The sequence below is a fragment of the Pristiophorus japonicus genome, chromosome 16 (genome assembly GCF_044704955.1).
Source record: "Pristiophorus japonicus isolate sPriJap1 chromosome 16, sPriJap1.hap1, whole genome shotgun sequence".
NCBI classification, from domain to species: domain Eukaryota; kingdom Metazoa; phylum Chordata; class Chondrichthyes; family Pristiophoridae; genus Pristiophorus; species Pristiophorus japonicus.
In genome coordinates, this window is record NC_091992.1 from 110,124,940 (window position 1) to 110,149,932 (window position 24,993).

General features: G+C 44.9%; 1 protein-coding gene across 1 annotated transcript in view; it reads right to left on the reverse strand.

The window, feature by feature from the left end:
• Positions 1-24,993, reverse strand: part of sdk2b (sidekick cell adhesion molecule 2b) — a 460,427-nt gene that overhangs the window by 271,227 nt on the left and 164,207 nt on the right. Inside the window, exons 20-24 of the mRNA XM_070858209.1 lie at positions 24,009-24,200; positions 21,707-21,828; positions 12,729-12,838; positions 7,731-7,881; positions 3,977-4,214 (exon numbers count right to left, since the gene is read on the reverse strand). Of these exons, the coding sequence (XP_070714310.1) occupies positions 3,977-4,214; positions 7,731-7,881; positions 12,729-12,838; positions 21,707-21,828; positions 24,009-24,200 (813 nt within the window). The remainder of the gene's footprint in view (positions 1-3,976; positions 4,215-7,730; positions 7,882-12,728; positions 12,839-21,706; positions 21,829-24,008; positions 24,201-24,993) is intronic.

Sequence of the window (24,993 nt, forward strand, 5' to 3'; positions counted from 1 at the left end):
TCCACTTGGTCCCAGAGGCTCGACCCATTCACCACAAGGCGCGAGCGGTATCTCACATGATGAGGGAAAGAGCAGAAATCGAGCTGGACAGGCTGCAACGCGAGGGCATCATCTCCCCAGTGGAATTCAGCGAGTGCGCCAGCCTGATTGTTCCAGTACACAAAAGTGATGGCACGGTCAGGATTTGTGGCGATTATAAAGTAACTATTAATCGTTTCTCGCTGCAGGATCAATACCCGCTATCTAAGGCAGGTGACCTATTTGCGACACTAGCAGGAGGCAAGTCGTTCACCAAGCTTGACCTGACTTCGGCCTACATGACGCAGGAGCTGGAGGAGTCTTCGAAGGGCCTCACCTGCATCAACACGCTCAAGGAACTGTTCATCTACAACAGATGCCCGTTTGGAATTCGGTCAGCTGCAGCGATCTTCCAGAGAAACGTGGAGAGTTGGTACCACGCACGGTGTTATTTCAGGACGACATATTGATCACGGGTCAGGACACCGTCGAGCACCTACAAAACCTGGAGGAGGTCCTCAAGCGACTGGATCGCGTAGGGCTGCGACTGAAGAGGTCGAAATGCGTCTTCATGGCAACAGAAGTGGAGTTTTTGGGGAGAAAGATCGTGGCGGACGGCATTCGGCCCACAGACGCCAAGACAGAGGCTATCAGGAACGTGCCCAGGCCACAGAATGTCACGGAACTGCTGTCGTTCCTGGGACTCCTCAACTATTTTGGTAACTTCCTACCTGGGTTAAGCACCCTCTTAGAGCCCCTATATGTGCTATTGCGCAAAGGTGAGAACTGGGTATGGGGAAAAACCCAAGTAATTGCTTTTGAGAAAGCCAGAAACATTTTATGCTCTAACAAGCTGCTTGTATTGTATAACCCGTGTAAAAGACTTGTGCTAGCATGTGATGCGTCGTCGTACAGAGTCGGGTGTGTATTACAACAAGCTAACGTTGCGGGGAAGTTGCAACCTGTCACCTATGCCTCCAGGAGCTTGTCTAAGGCCGGGAAGGTCTACGGCATGATTGAGAAAGAGGCATTAGCGTGTGTGTTCGGGGTAAAGAAAATGCATCAGTACCTGTTTGGCCTCAAATTTGAGCTGGAAACCGATCACAAGCTCCTCATATCCCTGTTTGCTGAAAACAAGGGGATAAATACTAATGCCTCAGCCCACATACAAAGGTGGGCACTAGCGCTATCAGTGTATAACTATACCATCTGCCACAGGCCAGGCACCGAGAACTGTGCGGATGCTCTCAGTCGGCTACCATTGCCCACCACGGGGGTGGAAATGGCGCAGCCTGCAAACTTGTTGATGGTGGCGCAGCCCGCAGACTTGTTGATGGTCATGGAAGCGTTTGAAAATGATAAATCACCTGTCCTGGCCTGCCAGATTAGGACTTGGACCAGCCAAGATCCTCTGCTGTCCCTAGTAAAAAAACTGTGTACTGCATGGGAGCTGGGCCAGCATCCCCGTTGAAATGCAAGAGCCAATCAAGCCGTTCCAGCGGCGTAAGGATGAGCTGTGCATTCAGGCAGACTGCCTGTTGTGGGGTAACTGTGTAATGCTACCCAAAAAGGGCAGGGAGACGTTCATCTCGGATCTCCACAGCACACACCCGGGTAAAGTAATGATGAAAGCCTTAGCCAGATCCCACGGTTTCGACTCTGACTTAGAGTCCTGATTACGGCAATGCAGCATGTATGCTCAGTTGAGCAACGCGCCCAGAGAGGCACCACTAAGTTTGTGGTCCTGGCCCTCCAGGCCATGGTCGAGGATCCGTGTCAACTATGCGGGCCCGTTTCTCGGTAAAATGTTCCTGGTGGTGTTGGAGGATGCTTTTTCAAAATGGATTGAATGTGAAATAATGTTGGGAAGCACCGCCACCGCCACCATTGAAAGCCTGAGGGCCATGTTTGCCACCCACGGCCTGCCTGACATACTGGTCAGTGACAACGGGCCATGTTTCACCAGTGCCGAATTTAAAGAATTCATGACCCGCAATGTCCCCTCGGCCCTGTTTAAACCAGCCTCCAATGGACAGGCAGAGCGGGCAGTACAAACAATCAAACAGAGCCTTAAATGAGTCACAGAAGGCTCACTCCAAACCCGCCTGTCCCGAGTACTGTTCAGCTACCGCACGAGACCCCACTCGCTCACAGGGGTGCCCCCGGCTGAGCTACTCATGAAAAGGACACTTAAAACCAGACTCTCACTGGTCCACCCCAACCTACATGATCAGGTTGAGAGCAGGCGGCAGCAACAAAATGTAAACGATGGTCGCGCCACTGTGTCACGGGAAATTGATCTGAATGACCCTGTGTATGTGCTAAACTATGGACATGATCCCAAGTGGATCGTGGGCACGGTCATAGCTAAAGAAGGGAGTAGGGTGTTTGTAGTCAAACCAGACAATGGACAAATTTGCAGAAAGCACCTGGACCAAACGAGGTTGCGGTTCACAGACTGCCCTGAACAACCTACGACAAACACAACCTTTTTCGAGCCCACAACACACACCCAAAGGATCAACGACACCACCCCGGACCAGGAAATTGAACCCATCACACCCAACAGCCCAGCAGCCCTGCAGGGCCAACAACACGCCAGCCCAGCGAGGGCACAGCCAACACACCAGAACAGATATTTGTACTGAGGCGGTCCACCAGGGAAAGAAAGGCTCCCGACCGCCTCACCTTGTAAATAGTTTTCACTTTGACTTTGCGGGGGGAGGGGGGGGGGGTGATGTTTTGTATCTGTAAAGCATACACTCCCATGTTCCGTCACCAGGGAGCGCATCCCCTGAAGTCCCAAGGGATCCCAGCATCCTTTGGGAGCACTGTATATAAGCCGGCCCCTAAGGCCTGTTCCTCACTCTGGCGTGTCTTAATAAAGATTGAGGTCACTTGTACTTCAACCTCCCTGAATGCAATGTCAGCTGTGTTCGGAACACAATTCTTTACACCCTGGACTCAGAGGGGGAGAAATCTTGTTGCGCTCATTTTATGGGAGTACAATGGGTGCAAATGGGACCCAATTTTGGGGAAGAACGTCCTGTGCCCCAGGGACATCTGACAAATATCTGACCTCAAATGGAGTCAGGCCATTTTAAAGGCGTTTCGGATACCTGCATAAAACCGGTATTAGGCCCACTGCATATGCAAATGATGGGCAATTCAAGGGTATAACAATATTGCGGTTACAATGACAATGTTGCACTATTTCAGGTTTGGTCTTAATTCACACCGAATTGTGTTATCATCTTGCACAGGTATCATTCGCCACTTTAAATTGTACATACCTAGCACAGCTCAATTAATACAATAGCACCACCAATGGTTACTTAGAGGGTCTTCAGTATTTAATTTTTACAGCTCACACAATAATTTGACCAATCCATTACTGTAAGCTACTTATTAATTACCGGCTCCATACATTTAATAATTTTGGAGGTTTCTTTGCTTTCTTCTGAATTTCTTTAACTTCTTGCAGACTCGGCTTCCTGACAGCTCCGTACATGCTTGCAGCCTTCGTTTTCCTCACTCACGTGCCATTTTTCTTGTGTGAGCTTCAACGGTGACTATTTGCTGTTTCACTGTTTGGAGCTTGAAAAGCAAACCTAATTGACAATCTTTTCAATTGACAGCCCTATGTGCAATTTCCAGTATGGGTCAATAGGCAGAACTCAGGAGCTGTGTCCTTGACCGATCTTCTTCCTCATTAACATGCTAACCCGGAAACCAATGTTATTGCCACAGCGCTGCCCAGACTAAGTCAAAGCTGGCAAGAGATTGACCCTGGGACCTCCTGGTCTATATGGCTGGGTACAACACTGTGGTGAACTAACACAATGAGCCATCAGAGGAGACCTCCATGTCGCTCTGGGAAGTTTCTTAATTTGATCTTGGTAATAATGTGAAACTATACAGAGTTCCTTGTTGTGCATAAGGTTTAACAGAACCTTACCTGACTCTCTCGTGCGACCCTTGACCTCTTGGCTCCATGGTCCAGAACCAATAGCATTGAATGCTTGAACTAGCACTCTGTATTCAGTCCACTCCTCTAGATCCTCGATGGTGAATTCCCGCTCGATTCGGTCACTGATAATGTGTGTGAGAGTGGATCGATTTCCATCTGACTTGCCATATTTTATTTTGTATCCAACAGATTCCTGATTCCCATTATACTCGGATTCAGGTAATGGCTGGAAAAAATATAAACATCCTGACTGTATCTTTTATATCCTTTTCATTTTGGGGAGTTTTAATTGGTCATTTGGTAAATACCTAACTTATCTAAATAAGCTTAATCTAGCTTTTTCACAAAACCATTCACAAAACTAATGGTAACCTCTGTCCTGATGCACTCAGTACTAATGTGAGTTCACATCTGCTCTCATTTTTCTTACTTGTTCCCACCATAATATGAAAAGAAATCTGCCAACTTTTCTTCAATATAGATCGGGAATGGAGTAAGTTTCAAGGTATAAGGTGCAATTTATCATATTAGCTGAAGTGGCACTGCAGCTGTTTCTTTTCAACTGGGTATACTCGAGCTTGTACACAAACAACTGGGTATACTCGAGCTTGTACACAAACAACTGGGTATACTCGAGCTTGTACACAAACAACTGGGTATACTCGAGCTTGTACACAAACAACTGGGTATACTCGAGCTTGTACACAAACAACTGGGAATACTCGAGCTTGTACACAAACAACTGGGTATACTCGAGCTTGTACACAAACAACTGGGTATACTCGAGCTTGTACACAAACAACTGGGTATACTCGAGCTTGTACACAACCACATTCAGCAGTAAAGAAATGCCAAGAGCACATGACATCTTCCAGCACAGATAGTTAAACACCACTTCATTCTTTGTATATTTTTTTTTAGTAAATTAACCTTTGTGTAAAATACTAAACATTGATCTGAGATACTTTTTTTTTTATCTCCTTCTAATGTACGCACCTGTGAGTATGCTCACAGGTTTGTGGAGCTGTTGCCCCATTCCATTATTTGAAGGGGCTGCTCCTCAAATTTTGGCTGCACTTCAGTCCCACACTCCTGATCTTTGGGCAACCTGTGTGGAGGGGAGCGGGCAGGTCGGAGGGCACCTCTGGGCATGGCCAAGGTGGCCATTAATCAGTCCAGGCAGCGGACGGTTGAGGGGGTCGTTCAGCCGGACTGCCTGCCTCTCTTCTGCGGTTACGTTCGAGCCAGGGTCTCCCTGGAGATAGAGCACGCGGTGTCCACTGGTACGCTCGCGGCCTTCCGCGAGAGGTGGGCACCAGAGGGACTGGAGTGCATCAACTCATGAGGGAACAAAATTATAATTTAATTTGATTTGATTTGGTTCCCTTCAAAGTTTCACTGTTAATTTGTGGTTGTTGGTGCCCTCAAAAAAAAAAGGAGGCACGATTGAAAGTTACTTTTAAAATAGTTGTAGAGCTGTTTCATTGCGAGTGGCTTAGCCAGTCACACGATGTTCACAGACTCAATAAAACCCCAGTCAGTTGGATCTCGGTCATCCACGATGAGGTATGCAGTTGTTAGCCTAGTGGATGAACTGGTAATGTGTAGTGTGATTGTTAAACCTTTGTTAATAAACCAAATAGTTCCTAATAGCAATGTGTTGCTTGGAATTCTTAAGCAAAGAACCCATAAAGCAAATACATTATACTCCTCTTTGTATGGCTTAAAAATTAAGGTTATTAAAATTAAAGTATGGAAAATTCAATCTCTGATGAAAGCTTCAATATGAAAACTTAAAAAGTCTTCCAAACCAGCAGTGAGTGGAAGGGTATGGCAGATTTCCATTCCTCCATCACAAAAGCGACTTTGATAGATTCGAGAATGGCTGCCGTGGATTGGAAGGTAGCAAATGTAACCCCGCTATTTAAGAAAGGAGGGAGAGAGAAAATGGAGAATTACCAATCAGTTAACCGGACATCAGTAGTAGGGAAAATGTGAGAATCTATTATTAAGGACATGGTACAGGGCACTTACAAAAGAATAATAAGATTGGGCAGAGTCAACACGGATTTATGAAAGGGAAATCAAGTTTGACAAATCTGCTAGGGCTTTTTGAGGTTGTATCTAGCAGAATAGATAAGGGGAAATCAGTGGATGTGGTATATTTGTATTTTCAGAAGGCTTTCGATAACATGTCACACAAGAGGTTATTAAACAAAATTAGGACTCATGGGTTTTGGGGTAATATACTAGCATGGATTGAAGATTGGTTAATGGGCAGAAAATAGAGAGTAGGAATAGACGGGTCATTTTCAAGTTGGCAGGCTGCCGCAAGGATTGCTGCTTGGGCCTCAGCTATTTACAATCTATATCAATGATTTGGATGAGGGAAAAATCCGAATTTGCTGATGATACAAAGCTAAATGTAAGTTGTGAGGAGGATTCAAAGAGGCTTCAAGGGGATATAGACAGGCTGAGTGAGTGGGCAGGAACATGGCAAATGGAATATAATGTGGGGAAATGTGAAATTATCCACTTTGGTAGGAAAAATATAAAAGCAGAGTATTTTTTAAATGGCAAGAGATTGGGAAATGTTGGGGTTCAGAGGGACTTGGGTGTCTTTGTACACAAATCACTGAAGTTAACATGCAGGTACAGCACATAATCAAGAAAGAAAATGGTACATTGGCCTCTATTACAAAAGGATTTGAGTATAAGAGTAAAGATGTCTTACTGCAATTATATAGGGCCCTGGTGAGACGACACCTGGAATATTGTGTACAGTTTTGGTCTTCTTACCTAAGGAAGGATATACTTGCCATAGAGGGAGTACAACAAACATTCGCCAGACTGATTCCTGGGATGGAGGGATTGTCGTATGAGGAGAGATTGAGTAGACTAGGCCTATATTCTCTTGAGTTTAGAAGAATGAGAGGTGATCCAATTGAAACATACAACATTCTTACAGGGCTTGATAGGGAAGATGCAGGGAGGATGTTTCCCCTGGCTGGGGAGTCTAGAACCAGGGTGTCACAGTCTCAGAATAAGGGGTCGGCCATTTAGGACTGAGATGAGGAGAAATTTCTTCATTCAGAGGGTTGTGAATCTTTGGAATTCTCTACCCCAGAGGGCTGTGGAAGCTCAGTCTTTGAGTTTATTCAAGACAGAGATGGATAGATTTTTGGATATTAAGAGAATCAGGGGATCTGGAGATAATGCAGGCAAGTGGAGTCGAGGTAGAAGATCAGTCATGATCTCATTGAATGGCGGAGCAGGCTTGAGGGGGCAAACAGCCTGGTGCTGCTCCTATTTCTTATGTTTCTTGAGACAGAGTCAGGAGGTTGTTATATTAGTTTTGCCACTATGACCATTTATTTCCTCTTTGTGCGGTGAAACCACCCTATGGTATAAATATTGTCCTTTCACAGGACACAGAAGCCCTCATTACTCAGAGTCACTTTCTGCATACAGCGCTGGCCATACTGTTGCGACTCTGGAAATGGGTGTCAACAGTGCATCAAATAGATATTCATATCTAATGGGAGAATGATTGGCAGCGATATTCTCCCTCTCTATGTAGGACGGATGCAATGAAAAAGGGTTCAAAGAACTAAGATTCAAATAATTACCTCTGCAAGATTAGAATTCACAAACTTTACAACTACTTAAACAAAGTCACAAGATAAAGAAAAATCTATATTGATACTTAATCCTCAAATGATTGCCCACATCTGTTACATACCACCCAACGGAGCCAGAGGCTTGTCTCACTTGCTGTACGCAGGGTCACATTGGCAGGAGCCAGGTCAGGTGGGGCCTGGAGGGTTTGAATTTTGCGCGATAACTGACTTGGCAGACTTGTTCCAACAATGTTGACTTGTTTCATGCGAAACCTGTAGAAACACATGGCTTGTACTGAATGATAGGCCCTTCCAATATTCAGAGACCTTAAACGGTAAAGTTAAATAAACTGCTTGTAAAATAACATCAATTGGTTTCTGTAACGGATGACCAATTTGTAATGCCAGTTTTCGGTCTGGGCGGCAAGATGCTAATTTACCTCAGTCAGTGTGCCATCTTTCTCCAGGGCACTCTGCGGCCCTCTGTGACTTTGTCAACTTCTGACTTCAGTTATCTCCCACATTTTCCTGCTCCTTTCTTCAAACCCACCTTCCACTTCATTCCCTTTGATTTATGGCCTTGTTTTTAAATGTTCATCTTTTCCATCTCTTCTCATTGCTTTCTTCAGCTATTTTCCCACCTTTTGTTCTCTAACTGTCCTTTATATTATCTGACTTTGCATGCCATCAAACAACTTTTACTTCTTTCTAGCTTTTAGCAAGAAAAATGTTAATTTGGAGCGTTGCATGGCATTAAACCCATTAACGAATGAAGGAGTCAACAATCCACAGATCTCAACTTCTACCAGTTATTCCCCTCCCCACCACCTTCATTTTACACAGTCTGATAATGGAATTTGCTTATCTTTCCACTTCTGACAAATCTCCCACACCCAAAATGCCAACCAGTCCCCATCCACCACCACTCTCCTCCTCCTGGCTGAACATTGAACAACTTCTCATTTGACTCCACTCACTTCCTCCAAATAAAAGGTGTTGCTATGGGAACCCACATTGGCCCTAGCGATGCATGCCATTTTGTGGGATATGTGGAACATTCTTTGTTCCAGTTCTACTCAGGTCCCCACCCTGATCTCTTTTTCCGGTACATTGATGACTATATTGGTGCCGTTTCCTGCTCTCTCCCAGAACTAGAAAATTTCATTCACTTTGCATCCAATTTCCACCCTTCCCTCACCTTCACAAGGTCCATCGCTGACTCTTCCCTTCTCTTCCTCGACTTTTCTGTCTCCATTTCTCGGGATATGCTATCTACAAACATCTACTAGAAGCGCACTGATTCCCACAGCTACCTGGACTAAACTTCCTTCCAACACGCTTCCTATAAGGACGCTATTCCACTCTCCCAGTTTCTCCGTCTCCGCCACATCTGTTCTGACGATGCCACCTTCCACACTAGTGCTTCCAATATGTCTTCCTTTTTCTTCAACTGAGGATTCCCCTCTACTGTGGTTGACATGGCCCTCGACCGTGTCCGTCCCATTTCCCGCACCTCTGCTCTCACACCTTCCCCTCCCTCCCAGAACCACGACAGGGTTCCCTTGTCCTTGCCTTTTGCCTCCACATTCAACGGATCATCCTCCACCATTTCCACCACCTCCAGCATGATCCCACCACCAAACACATCTTCCCTTCCCCTCCCCTTTCAGCATTCTGAAGGGACCACTCCCTCCACGACACCCTGGCCACTCCTCAATCACCCCGAGCACCCCCTCCCCTCCCCATGGCACCTTCACGTGCAAGCACAGGAGATGTAACACCTGCCCTTTTACCATCTCCCTTCCAACTATCCAGCGCCCTAAACACTCCTTCCAGGTGAAACAGTGATTTACTTGTACTTTTTTGCAATTTAGCATACTGCATTCGTTGCTCACGATGTGGTCTCCTCTACATTGGGGAGACCAAATGTAGCTTGGGTGGCTGCTTTGTGGAACACCTCCGTTCAGTCTGGAAGGGTGACCCTGAGCTTCCGGTCGCCTGTCACTTTAATTCTCCGCTCCACTCCCACTCTGATCTCTCCATCCTCGGCCTCTTACACTGTTCCAACGAAGCTCAACGTAAGCTCAAGGAACAGCACCTCATCTTTCGATTAGGCACTTTACAGCTTTCTGGACTCAACATCGAGTGGAACAATTTCAGACCATAACTTCTGCTCCTATTTTTTCAGGCGGCAGATGTTTGTGACTCTGCCGTCCCCATATGCAACATTTAATTTCTCCTGCTTTCCAATTTATCACAGACCTTCCCTTTTGTTCTTTCCTCCCCTCCCCCTTTCCCTGCCTCTACACCTGCTTAAAATCTGTTACCGCTCTAACTTTTCCAGTTCTGATGAAGGGTCTCAGACCTGAAACGTTAACTGTTTCTCTCTCCACGGGTACTGCCTGGCTTGCTGAGTATTTCCAGCATTTTCTGTTGTTGTTTCAACATCCGCAGTGTTTTGCTATTGTCCCAAAATATTAATCTGCCCCTGTGGGGAGATGCTGTTGGACTTGCTGTATATTTCCAGTTTTTAATTCAGGTTTGTGTTTTGTTCTTTTATTTGGTTCACAATTATAAATGTAAATAGCTGAGCAGTGTCTGGGGACCTGAAGGCTGAACACAGTAAAAGGCTTTGTGAACAGGTTACAATAGCCAATATGAGAAAAAAAAGCACAGTTTTAATATTTGAAAATGTATCCTTAGAGGTATTTAAAAAATATTGAATATACATTGAGATGTCACCTAACCCTGGGTAGATTTGCTGCAGAACTTGGTTGGACATGCTGTGGAAGTGTGTCATGGGATGCTCACAGAAATCTAAATAAGGATGAAAAAGACCCTGCAGGATCTTCAAGGACAATTCACTGCTTTGTTTTTTCAATTAAATTACTGGATCCAAATGGAAAGATACTGTGATCGCTTTGTCTCAGTCTTTTCGTGCTGATAAAAGCATCTTTATTTGGGTTCAGACAAAGGGCCTGAAGATAAGAGCCACTCTGTTAAAGGCCTATTTTTGTTATTTGCTCTCAAGGTGTGGGCAATGCTGCATTAATTGCCCATCTCTGGTTACCGAGAAGGTCATGAGCGTCTTCTCCTTGAACTGTGGCAGTCGTGGAGGTGGTGGTGCTCCCACGACAGTGTTCAGTAGGGAAATCCAGAATTTGACCCACCGGTGAAGGAATAGCGATAAATGTCCAAGTTCGGAAGGTGTGCGACTTGGAGGTGAACTTGCAATTGATGGTGTTCTCATGATGTAGTTGCTCTTATATTTCTTGGTGTTAGAGGTTGCAAGACTGGGAGGTGCTGGTGAAGTAAACTTAATGAGTTTCTGTAGATCAGACATACTCCAGCCATGGTAGGCCAGTTGTGGATGGGATGGATATTAAATTCAATGGCAGGGGTGCTGATCGAGTGGGCTGCATAATCCTGAATGGTGTCAATCTTCTGAAATGTTGTTGTGGCTTCATGCAGATGGTGAGTATTCCATCAACTCTGGACTTGAGCCTTGTAGATGGTATAGAGGCATTGAAGGGTCAGGAGGTGAATTACTTGTTGCAGATTAACAACTTCTGCCCTGCTCTTGCAGTAACAGTATTGATATGACTACTCCAGTTAAGGTGGAGGATGATGTTATAGGTCAGTCGGAGATAGTTTATTCTTTTCTTGGTGGAAATGTTTTTTTCCTTGCACTTATATGGCATTAAATGTCACTTGTCATCCCAAGCCTGGATGTTTTCCATGTCCTGCTGTAGGCTGGCATGGGCTGCTTCATTATCAGTGGGGCAGTAAATGGAGCTGAACATTGTGGGATCGTCAGTGAACAGCCCCACTCCTAACCTTATGACAGGAGGAGGTAATTGATGAAGAAACTGAAGATGGTTGGGCCAAAGATGCTGCCCTGAGTCTTGGGGCTGTGATGATTGTTCTATGACAAACAGGATCTGTCTGTCAGGTATGACGGAGCGTTTTCCCATTGGCTCCAGGGATATTTCGTGCCATATTCAGTCGAATACTGCTTTGATGTCATGAGTAGCTACTCTTGCCTCCCCTCTGGCATTCCGCTCATGTCCATGTCTATATGAAGGCTGTCATGAGTTCAAGAGTTGAGTGGTTCTCATAGGACCCAAACGGAGCATCGGTGAATAGATGTTGCTTGATGGCACTATTGATTATTTCTTCCATCACTTTACTGATGATTTGGTGGAGGCTGATGGTAATTGGCCAGGGGTTAGACTTGTCCTGTTTGTTGTGAACAGAATATACCTGTGCAATTTTCCATATTGTGGGATAGATGTCAGTGTCATTCCTGCACTGGATAGCTTGGCGAGGGGCCCAGGTATGTAGGTTTTCACCTGGGGTGTTATGTTATCAAGGCCCATAGTCTTCGCTATGTCCAATGTACTCAGTTGCTTCTTAATGTTGCAGGGAGTGAATCGAATTGGCTGAGCACTGGCATCTATGATGGTGGGGATCTCAGGCGCAGGCAGACGACCATCGTCCTTTTGTAGCTGAAGTTACTAACGCCCGACGCTAACTTTTGTTAATTTTTTAAAAAAGCTTTGTAGGATGTCAGTTTAATTTTGGAAGTTAAGAAAGAGAATTGTTCTTGGTAATGTATGTTTGTTCCAGCCATCTATGTGTAAAACGGCATTGGATCTTTAGGGTGGCAGGGTGATGCATTGGAACTCCAACAAAGATGTGGCACAGAGTGGGAAGACATGAATCGTATCCATGATGAGTGTTTGATCTTGATCTTGCTATTCAGAGGAGATGTTGAATGGAAGCAAGGTGATTTTCTCATGGAGGGAAGACATTTTAGAGGGCCAGTCAGTTTCAGCTGCTCTCACACACCTCATACTGGACAGCTATAAAATAGCAATGCTACAGGTTTCCAGTTTATCCTCTCAACCGGGGAAAGTATCTACCATACGGCCTGGGAGTGGGGCGGAGAGAGAGAGAGAGAGGAGGTAGGGGGAGGACTTACAAGAGAGATATTATAAAACAACATGAAAACAAATATTTCCCTTTTATGATTTTGGGCCAACTTGGATTTTCAGAGCAATACAGGCTAATGTTGATCTCTACTCACTAATACATGTAATAAAGTCAGTCAACTGTACCTGTAATGTGTGAATGGATTGAGGTTGGGAACCTCCAGTGAGCGAACATCAGGCTCATTGACCAACTGATGAACAAGAAGCCACTCTTCATGGTCACCGATTACACCAACCTGAGAGGAGAGTAATCATCGTCATTCAATAAGCCGTCCCACATCGTTAAATATTCTTCATCATTTCACACTCATGATGAAATATCATAGAATGGTTGCAACACGGAAGGTGGCCATTCAGCCTGTCGAGCCTGTGCTGGCTCTCTGCAAGAGCACTTCAGCTAGTCCCACTCCCCCACCCTTCTCCCTGTAGTCCTGCAAGTTCTTTTCCTTCAGGTACTTATCCAATTCCCTTTTTAAAGCTGTGATTGAGTCTGCCTCCACCACCCTTTCAGGCCGTGCATTCCAGATCCTAACCACTCGCTGCGTAAAAAAGAAATATGGAACTGGTGAAGTCTCCATGTCATGAGGCAATAGATCTCAAAAACAACTAGGTAAGAAAAATAGCATACAAGAGGATAGAAACTACAGCTTTTTATGTTATTGTTTGACTGCTTAATCACTTCCACCAAATGTCTTTTCCCACTACTTTATTGGAAGCATTAACCCAATTATATTTTAAACATAGGCTAGTGTCTGGATTAAAATAGCAGAGAAAAATTTGATATAATCATGTTAAGTGTTTGTACAATAACTTCACCAATTCTTTTTACCAGAGTCTTTAGCTAACACATTGAGGTTAGAAGTTCAAACAACTATTGAACATTTTCTTCAATTTCCCCTCCCCACACAGTATTCTTTTATATGTAATGCTGACTTAATTATGGCGCTGCACAGAGGTGTAATCAGACAAATGTGGACACCAAGCCAAAGAAGGAGGGGGTGACCAAACACGATTTTAAGATGGTCTTAAAGAAAAGGGAAGTGGAGAGGCAGAGAGGTTTAAGGATGGAATTCCAGCGTCTAGGGCCAAGAAAGCTGAAGGCATAGGCGCCAATAGTGGGGTAATGGGAAGGTGGGGGGAGGGAAGAGTGCACAAGAGGCTAAAGTCAGAGAATTCAGGGTGATGGGTGTTGGGGGAAGGGGGGGGGGGAAGGGCAGTGGCGAGGGGAGGGGAGAGTTGGAGGAGCAGCATCTACATGAAAATATTTTAACAGATGTTGGAGTCCGGAAGCTAATGTAGGTCAGCAAGGACAGGGACAATGGGCCCAATTTTCCCCAACCCCTTTTTTTGGCGCATTTAACTTAAATGCGGCGACTTTGCGCGCTGGAAATGGCGCCGAAAAAAAGTGGCCCCATCCTGCCTGCTCTGCCGAGTCTCCGGTGTCCCAGCGTGGCGTAGATAGTGAAGTGGGAGGGCGGAGCAACAGCCCAGCACCAAAAACTGCGCGCATGCACAGTGAAGTCTGTGCGCATGCTCCTCGCCCTCCCAGCATGTCCTGCGGGCTGTGAGCAGGACCCGATGCTCACACACTCTATCCCCGGCCGAAGGGATGCCCCGAAGTTCACCGTACCCTATCCCCGGCCGAGTGGTCTCCGGCACCGGCCGGCCAGCCCGCTGACTTCCCGGGCTGAGGTAGGACTCGAGTTAGATTTTTTATTTATTGATGGTTGTGCTTTATTTAGTGAGGAGAGTTTTGATTTGTGGGGGGGAGAGGAGGAGGAGGAGAGTTTTGATTTGGGGGCGGGGGGCGGTGGGGAAAGTGTGTTTTGGTGCGGGGGGGGGGGGACTTTGAAAAAAAACTTGTTTCTGGCATAAAGGTAGGACTTCTATTTTTTATTTGTTATTGATTAATTGCTTATTACGTTTTGTGGTTTGTTTAGTGCTTTGTAAGTCTTGGTGCAGGTCCTCTCAGCTTCCTTGTATTTTTTATTTGTTATTGAATGCTTATTTTTGTGCTTTGTTTAGTGCTTTGTAAGTCTTGATGCTTTAAATGTACTAACCTGCGCCGAATTCTTAACTGCCCGCAATGTTTTTCAGAGCTGGCCACATACGCTGACCTAAGTTGATTTGGAGTAAGTTTTTGCTGGCCAAAGTGGCATAAATGGCCAGAATTGGCATAAGTGGCTGGGAATGCCCCCTTTTGGAAAAAAAAAACTCAACTAAAAAAAATCGTACGTAACTGAGTTACTCTGGAGCAAGTTTATGCCAGAAAAACCAACTTACTCCAAAAAAATTGGAGCAAGTCATGACCAAAATTGGGCCCAATGAGTGAACAGGAGTTGGTGTGAGATAGGATACGGGCAAAGAGTTTTGGAAGAGCTGAAGTTTATGGAGGGTAGAGGGTGGGTGGCCATTTAGGAGATCAATGGAATAGTCAAGTCTGCAGGTGACAAAGGTGTGGATGAGAATGTAGGCGGCAGTCCGGGGTCAGTGGCCTACAAAGGTCCAGCGGCAGTCGGTGAGCGAGCAGTGCGGGGAGGAGGGACAAGAAATCAAAAAGTGATGTCACAGCCAAGCCAGTAAGTGGTTGGCTGATCGGCTGGTGAGTATATCTCTTTGATTTTGTGTTCTAATAGATAAGAGGATAAATGACTAAATAGCTCTTTAGTGTGTGTAGTGGGAGTCAGTGTTTTTGCTGGGTAATTTAAGGGTAACTAGTGGGATGGCAGGGCAGCTCGTTCAAACGGAATGCAACGCCTGTGCCATGTGGGAATTCCTGGATGCTTCCCGCAACGGGGATGACCACATGTGCAGGAAGTGTCTCCAGCTCTTCCAACTCGAACGCCGAGTCTCGGAGCTTGAGCGAGGACTGGAGGCACTGAGGAGCATCCGAGAGAACGAGAGGTACGTGGATAGCTCATTTCAGGCGTTGGTCACCCCACAGATTAAAAGGGCACAGGAGGATAGGGAATGGGTGACCGTCGCACACAAGGCGAGGCAGGGAGTGCAGGAGTCCCCTGAGGCTATCCCGCTCTCCGACCGGTACTCTATTCTGACTACTGGCGAGGGCGGTGATGCCTCTGGGGAGTGTAGCTAGGGCCAAGTCCACAGCACTGTGGGTGGCTCAGCTGCACAGGGGGGGAGGAAGAAGACAGGAAGGGCTATAGTGATAGGAGATTCAATAGTTAGGGGAGCAGATAGGCGCTTCTGCGGCAGCAAAAGTGACATCAGAATGGTGTGTTGCCTCCCTTGTGCAAGGGTCAATTATGTCACTGAGCGACTGCAGGGCATTCTGTGGAGGGAAGGGGAACAGCCAGTGGTTGTGGTCCACATTGGTACCAACGACATAGGTAGAAAGAGGGGTGAGGTCCTGAAAGCTGAGTTTAGGGAGCTAGGAGTAAGATTGAAAGCCAGGACCTCAAAGGTGGTAATCTCGGGATTACTGCCAGTGCCATGTACTAGTGAGGGTAGAAATAGGAAGGCTAGTCAGATAACTACGTGGCTGGGGCATTGGCGTAGGAGGGAGGGCTTTAGTTTCCTGAACAATTGGGACCGCTTCTGGGGTAGGTGGGACCTGTACAAGTCGGACAGGTTACACCTCAACAGAGACGGGACCAATGTTCTCGTGGGTGGTTTTGATAGTACGGTTGGGAAGACTTTAAACTAGCTTGACAGGGGGATGGGAACCCAGGAGAGGGCTCTGAGCTAGTTAGAGTGGGTGAGAGCTCAGATGAACAGGACCTCAAGAAAGAATGCAAAAGGCAGGAGGCAACAGAGCAGAGTAGCACTGGGGTAAGGGTAAACCACAAGGTGGGGACAATATGTATGAATATAAAGGGGCTGCAGGAGGGGTCAAAACTAAAAATCATGGTTTAAAAACGAGTATTAAAACACTCTACCTAAACACACGCAGCATTCGAAATAAAGTAAATGAGTTGACGGCACAAATCATTACAAATGGGTATGATTTGGTGGCCATTACAGAAACGTGGTTGCAGGGTGGCCAAGACTGGGAATTAAACATACAGGGGTATCTGACGATTCGGAAAGATAGACAAGAAGGGAAAGGAGGTGGGGTAGCTTTGTTAATAAAGGAAGATATCAGGGCAGTTGTGAGAGACAATATTGGCTCTAATGAACAAAATGTTGAATCATTGTGGGTGGAGATTAGAGATAGTAAGGGGAAAAAGTCACTGGTGGGCATAGTTTATAGGCCCCCAAATAATAACTTCAGTGGGGCGGACAATAATCAAGGGAATAATGGAGGCATGTGAAAAAGGAACGGCAGTAATCATGGGGGCTTTTAACCTACATATCGATTGGTCAAATCAAATCGCACGGGGTAGCCTTGAGGAGGAATTCATAGAATGCACATGGGATTGTTTCTTCGAACAGTATGTTACAGAACCTACAAGGGAGCAAGCAATCTTAGATCTGGTCCTGTGTAATGAGACAGGAATAATAAACGATCACCTAGTAAAAGATCCTCTCGGAATGAGTGATCACAGTATGGTTGAATTTGCAATACAGATTGAGGGTGAGGAAGTAGTGTCTCAAATGAGCGGATTATGCTTAACCAAAGGGGACTATAGTGGGATGAGGGCAGAGTTGGCTAAAGTAGACTGGGAACACAGACTAAACGGTGGCACAATTGAGGAACAGTGGAGTACTTTTCATAGTGCTCAACAAAAATATATTCCAGTGAAAAAGAAGAGCGGTAAGAGAAGGAATAACCAGCCGTGGATAACCAAGGAAATAAAGGATAGTATCAAATTAAAAACTAATGCGTATAAGGTGGCCAAGGTTAGTGGGAAACTAGAAGGTTGGGAAAATTTTAAACGACAGCAAAGAATGACTAAGAAAGCAATAAAGAAAGGAAAGATAGATTACGAAAGTAAACTTGCGCAAAACATAAAAAGAGATAGTAAAAGCTTTTACCGATATATAAAACGGAAAAGAGTGACTAAAGTAAATGTTGGTCCCTTCGAAGATGAGAAAAGAGATTTAATAATGGGAAATGTGGAAATGGCTGAGACCTTAAACAATTATTTTGCTTCGGTCTTCACGGTGGAAGACACAAAAACCATGCCAAATTGCTGGTCACGGGAATGTGGGAAGGGAGGACCTTAAGACAATCACTATCACTAGGGGGGGTAGTGCTGGACAGGCTAATGGGACTCAAGTTAGACAAGTCCCCTGGTCCTGATGAAATGCATCCCAGGGTATTAAGAGAGATGGCGGAAGTTATAGCAGATGCATTGGTTATAATCTACCAAAATTCTCTGGACTCTGGGGAGGTACCATCGGATTGGAAAGCAGCTAATGTAACGCCTCTGTTTAAAAAAGGGGGCAGACAAAAGGCAGGTAACTATAGGCCGGTTAGTTTAACATCTGCAGTGGGGAAAATGCTTGAAGCTATCATTAAGGAAGAAATAGCGGGACATCTAGATCGGAATAGTGCAATCAAGCAGACGCAACATGGATTCATGAAGGGGAAATCATGTTTAACTAATTTACTGGAATTCTTTGAGGAGAAAACGAGCATGGTGGATAGAGGTGTACCGATGGATGTGGTGTATTTAGATTTCCAAAAGGCATTCGATAAGGTGCCACACAAAAGGTTACTGCAGAAGATAAAGGTGCGCGGAAGTCAGAGGAAATGTATTAGCATGGATAGAGAATTGGCTGGCTAACAGAAAGCAGGGAGTCGGGATAAATGGGTCCTTTTTGGATTGGAAATCGGTGGTTAGTGGTGTGCCACAGGGATCGGTGCTGGGACCACAACTGTTTACAATATACATAGATGACCTGGAAGAGGGGACAGAGTGTAGTGTAACAAAATTTGCAGATGACACAAAGATTAGTGGGAAAGCGGGTTGTGTAGAGGACACAGAGAGGCTGCAAGGAGATTTCGATAGGTTAAGCGAATGGGCTATGGTTTGGCAGATGGAATACAATGTCGGAAAATGTGAGGTCATCCACCTTGGAAAAAAACACAGTAAAAGGGAATATTATTTGAATGGGGAGAAATTACAACATGCTGCGGTGCAGAGGGACCTGGGGGTCCTTGTGCATGAAACTCTTGAATCCCAAAAAGTTAGTTTGCAGGTGCAGCAGGTAATCAGGAAGGCGAATGGAATGTTGGCCTTCATTGCGAGAGGGATGGAGTACAAAAGCAGGGAGGTCCTGCTGCAACTGTACAGGGTATTGGTGAGGCCGCACCTGGAGTACTGCGTGCAGTTTTGGTCACCTTACTTAAGGAAGGATATACTAGCTTTGGAGGGGGTACAGAGATGATTCACTAGGCTGATTCCGGAGATGAAGGGGTTACCTTATGATGATAGATTGAGTAGACTGGGTCTTTACTCGTTGGAGTTCAGAAGGATGAGGGGTGATCTTATAGAAACATTTAAAATAATGAAAGGGATAGACAAGATAGAGGCAGAGAGGTTGTTTCCACTGGTCGGGGAGACTAGAACTAGGGGACACAGCCTCAAAATACGGGGGAGCCAATTTAAAACTGAGTTGAGTACGAATTTCTTCTCCCAGAGGGTTGTGAATCTGCGGAATTCTCTGCCCAGGGAAGCAGTTGAGGCTAGCTCATTGAATGTATTCAAATCACAGATAGATAGATTTTTAACTAATAAGGAAATTAAGGGTTATGGGGAGTGGGTGGGTAAGTGGAGCTGAGTCCACGGCCAGATCAGCCATGATCTTGGTGAGTGGCGGAGCAGGCTCGAGACGCTAGATGGCCTACTCCTGTTCCTAATTCTTATGTTCTTATATTCTTATGAATTACAGCAGCAGATGGCCTGAGGCAGGGGTGAAGGCGGGTGACGTTACGGAGCTGGAAGTAGCCTATCTTGGTGATTGAGAAGATATGGGGTCAGAAGCTCAGTTAGGGGTTGTTCAACCTGGGACAGTGGAATCGGTGGCAAGCGTACAGAATTTGTTGCAGGGCCCAAAAATGATGGCTTCAGTCTTGGGCTATGATTATGGTTATAAGCACGCACTCATTGAGGAAAGTTAAATTCAGATTAAAATAAAGTGTGAAGTTCTGTGTGCTCATATGCTAACATACATTTTTAGTGGGTACATGCTGGGATCAGTGACATTGGGCTCAATTTTCCCCAGTGATTTGCACTGTTTTTTTGCCGTAAGTTAAAAAATTTAAGTTTCCCCAAGGAATGTGCACCAGCGTAACTCAGTTAGTTACGATTTTTTTAGGTTCGTGTTTTTTAGCGTCATAGGGGGCGTAACCAGTTTTTGTCAATGATGCAAGTTTGCCCCCCAAAAATTTCTCCTCGGTCGGCGAATGTAACCACTTCCGAAAAACCTTCTGGTGAATTAAGAAAAACCAGCGCGCACTAAAAAAAAAATCGGTGCAGAAAGACGACATTGTTTTTCGGCTAATTTTTGGAGGGAGTCGAGTACACTCAAATATGCATAATAAAGATTTAATTTTTTTTACCTTATAACGCAGTAAATGGAAGTTTGATGGAATTCTGTAAGTTTACATTTTTTTTTTCAACTGACACGCCACCACCAATCACTTGCAAACAGGACTCGAGGGTCGGAGTGTCGGCCGGCAGAATTGATCCCAGGCCCGGACACAGGGGCTCGGAGCTCAGCTGCAAAAGGGGGGGGGCTGAGGAATGCATATGGAAGGCATCAGAAGCCGGCACTATGCTTCAAATGTAGCCCGGGGGAGTGGGTGGGTCGTGGGGGCGGGGTGCGGGGGCTTCCCGATCACTGTGCCTGCTCAGACCTGGGTGTGGTCCATACAGACCACTTCTTTTTACACTAGCCTCCAGACCTCAAGGTGGTCACCACTGCACAGTAATCTTCTGCAAGTTGGTTCTAGCGTTTCTTCATTTCTTTGGGTGGAACTTTTATGTGACCTCTGCTGGTGTCCAGCTCCTGCCATCTGGCCCCAATCACAGTAACTAGTGCCTCCACTTCATCCTGTAATAAAATCTTTGCGCCGCGTTGCATCTTTTATTGCAGCTCCGATTTTTCCGAAGAGAATTAAAGTTCTCACAAACAACTGGCTCTTTCAAAATGGCTAATTGCAGACCAGGGGCTATATTGGGCATGTGCGCCCATAGGAATCCTGTCAAAAACGTCCTTTTTTTCACGTATGCGCAAAAGGGGCAGCATCGTTTTCTCGGTGCAGATATTTGGTTCCGCCTCCCGAGGCCACAGGACAGGCTGTGCGACGCCAATTAAAAAAAATATAGAGCGGGGAAACTTGCCACATTTATTTTTGGAGCAGTTGTGGCCTAGAAAAACAGGCGTAACTCTGGTACAACGTCAAAAAACGGCTTTGAGCAAAATTGAGCCCAGAGTGATGCACTACATTGTGCCATCTTTGAAATCCAAATGGATAAAGCAAATGCAATTATGTACTGGAATTAATTTCGAGGAGGCATTCACATTGAATGCAGCAAGGACTACAAATACATTGACACACTTTTGTTCCAGATTGACTTTCACATACTCTATTTGCATTCAGATTATTAATTCGGTAACTAAATTTTAGTATGAAGAAGCCTCTGGCCCAATAGATAAGTTAGTTCAGTCAAACTGCAAATGAACTCTAAACTATAAAAGAATGATGAGGCATGAAAGGAGACACAGAGCTTCCAACATCCCAGGGAGACAATGATAATCATTCACGTATCTAATTTCAGACACAAAACATTCAACGTAGCCTCTACTCTCTTATATTCGAGTTCCCACCATGTACCCCCCGCCCCATCCTGTTACTTAAACTGTCCACAGGATAAATTAGATAATTTTGTTAACTGTGAGCCTCAATCATTGCATAAGGTAAAAATGGCCATTTTATTTTGTGTTTGGAAAGTCAGAAACATCTTGAACCCTTATTTCTGCTGATCAAGCTCAAGACCAAATTTTATCCAGATGGGAAAAATGAACAACTTTTCTCAATGTCACTCAAACTGACAGACAGCAACATTTTAGCAGTGAACCATTACCGGTCTGATTAAACTGGAGAATCTTTTTCCTGGATAATAGGAGCAAATGATTAACATTTCACAATGTTCCCCAATGGGAATTGTCAATGCTTGTGTCCACTCTACCTGAGCTTCCACCAACCATCGGGAAATGGAGGTTTTACCATCATAGCCAGGTCTAAACTGAAGAGTTACTGTGCGAGGGCCAATGTTTGAGATGGCTATGTTTGTGGGGGAGCCAGGCAACTCTGTTGGAAGAAGCACAGATGATGAGAAAAGACTTACAGTATTTTAATAAGGAACTTAAAAAATATATATCTATATACACAGCAACAACACTGCACTTTGGAACATCTATCTTACGCAAAACTAGACTGAATGACATTGGGAGCAATGGTATATTCTTCTCACTGGTTCTGAGCATTTCCCTTCAAGTGCCAAGCTCAGTTTCTCAGGCAAAGGTGCTTTTTGATTTGGAGGAAACCAATTAAGAATTGTCAAATTTCTGGTCTCTTAACATTTCCTGGCAGAGGTTAAAATGTACGGGCTGAGTTGAGGGAACTTCCATTCACATCTGACCGTGTGATAGCTAATGTGGAAGTGTTGGCTGGTGATCGAAATGGAGCAGTATTCCATTCGGCTGCATGACACACTCTACTTTGATGACCACAAGAAACCACAGAAATACATTTTCTAAAATAGCCTCGATGAAGGACGTTCAATTTATATCAAGAAAAAAAACCAACCTTTTAAAATGTTATGTTAAAAATATACTAAAGACATTTAAATGTTTCTCCATTTGTGAATTCTGCACAATAAAATGTAGAATGGTAGCTATTAGAAGAATTGTCATTTTGGGCTATTCGATACATTTTTACACCTTGTTTATTGCATTTTCCCTTTCATACCATAAGTTGACTTTTGAAAACTGTCCCCCTCCAACCACACACAACTTTAATGGGAAGCACAGGGTGGGGCAACATCATCAAGTTGAACATCTTTATTATTTTGGGGTTGCAAGCAATATTTAACAACAGCATGCACAAAAATGACAAATGGTTTTTTGAAATATTAAACTGAAAGCATCTGCTAAATTGAATTTTAAGAATGAAAGAAAGCTTGGATTTATATAGCGCCTTTCACGACCGCCGGACATCTCAAAGGGCTTTACAGCCAATGAAGTACTTTTGGAGTGTACTCACTGTTGTAATGTCGGAAATGCGGCAGCCAATTTGCGCACAGTAAACTCCCACAAAACAGTAATGTGATAATGACCAGATAATCAGTTTTTGTTACATTGATGGAGGGATAAATATTGGCCAGGACACCGGGGATAACTCCCCTGCTCTTCTTTGAAATAGTGTCATGGGATCTTTTACGTCCACTTGAGAGCGCAGATGGGGCGTCGGTTTAACATACGATGGTAAGTACTGCGGGGAATCAAATTCAGCCAGGGTGATCTCCTGGACTCGTTTCAATCGCCTGGACGGGTCAGAGAGGAACTTTCCCAGATGTTTTTGGCCTAAGTTTTTAATCTGGTTTTTGCCTCTCCCAGGAGATCACATGGCTCCGGTTGGGGTGGAATGTAGAAGGTTTCGTGTAAGGGGTATCGCAGTTTTGTTGGGCGGACTGGGTGCTCTTTACCTTTCCACCATTGTTCATAAGTTTATATATAACCTTCAGCGCTGCTGACCGTGGGCTGTGCGGCTCTTTGTCGGCCGGTGCGGACACGATGGGCTGAAATGTCTTCCTTCTGCGTTGTAAATTTCTAAGATTCTATCTCATCCGAAAGGCGGCACCTCCAACAGTGTAGCACTCCCAGAAATGCACTGTCAGCCTAGATTTTTGTCCTCCAGTCCCTGGAGTAGGACTTGAACCCACAACCTTCTGGCTCAGAAGCAAGAGTGCTACCCACTGAGCTACAGCTCTTTTTAGTGAGCTCGTGAGTGAGTGAACAACCTCGTAATCATGTGCTCTAGATTTCATTGTTGTGAACACCTGATGGGATCACATGGGAAGTGGGCACTTCAGTTTAGAAAAAATATAGTAACATAGAAAATAGGAGCAGGCCATTCGGCCCTTCGAGCCTGCACCACCATTCAATAAGATCATGGCTGATCAGTCACCTCAGTACCCCTTTTCCCGCTTTCTCTCCATACCCCTTTGATCCCTTTAGCCGTAAGGGCTATATCCAAAAAGGCAAAATAGTAGTAGTGCAGAGGATATATTTTGTTCTTTTAAGTGTCTAAAAGGCACTTTTGGTTCATAATGTACTTTCTAAAGTTAAATGATGATTTTAGCAACTAAAACTTGTGCAATTGTGCAGCTTCAAGTAAATTACTCAGCAACTTAGGATAATGGAGGTGCTGATCATCATTATCTCGTCATGCAATTATACCAAGATAACCACTGTAGATATTCTTCACACCTGGAGGAACACCTGAAGAGATGGTGGATGAGGAAGTCTGTCCCTGTCCTTTAGATGTCATGGCTGCGACCTCAATGGTGTATGTAGTGAGAGCAGTCAGTCCAGTGACACGGTAGTCCAGCGTCACATTCGGCAGGTAGTGTGTCACGCGTGTGTTAGTGCGATTGTACTCCTCCCAGGAAATGCGGTAACCTAGACAGAAGCAAACAGTGCAGACATTTGAGTTATTTGCTAATAATGCTTCGGGACTGACTAAAAAAAAGGGATTCATTCAATCATTTTGTGGATTGGAATTTCAAATATGCTGTTGAAAATATAGGCATTTTTTGACAACTTTTATTCTGGCAAGGATAGGAAAGGCTTAACAAATCGATTCTGCCTTAACCGCTTCAAGATTACAATAGGCTTTCTTTATCAAAGTAAAACAATTTATTTATTCGTTCATGGGATGTGGGCATCACTGGCAAGGCTGGCACTTATTGCCCATCCCTAATTGCCCTCGAGAACCACAGCAGTCCTTGTGGTGAAGGTACTCCCACATTATTGTAGTGGTTTGGAACAACTGACTGGCTTGCTGGGCCATTTCAGAGGGTTAACCACATTGCTGTGGGTCTGGAATCACACATAGTCCAGACTGGGTAAGGATGGCAAGTTTCCTTCCCTGAAGGACATTAGTGAACCAGATGGGTTTTTTAATGACAATCTGGTCGTTTCATGTCACCATTACTGAAACTAGCTTTTAAAAAAAATTCCAGATTCATTTAATTAACTGAATTTAAATTCCCCTAGCTGCCCTGGTGGGAGTTGATTATTAGACCAGGCCTCTGGATTACTACCCCAGTAACATAACCACTCTGCTACCATCCCCTGCAACTGCAACTATATTCACAGAACATTCTGGAAGACTAATGAGCCGGCAGAGGCTTGACGAGCCGAATGGCCTTTGTAAAGTCCTGACCCTGCAGTACAGACTTACACGAGGCAC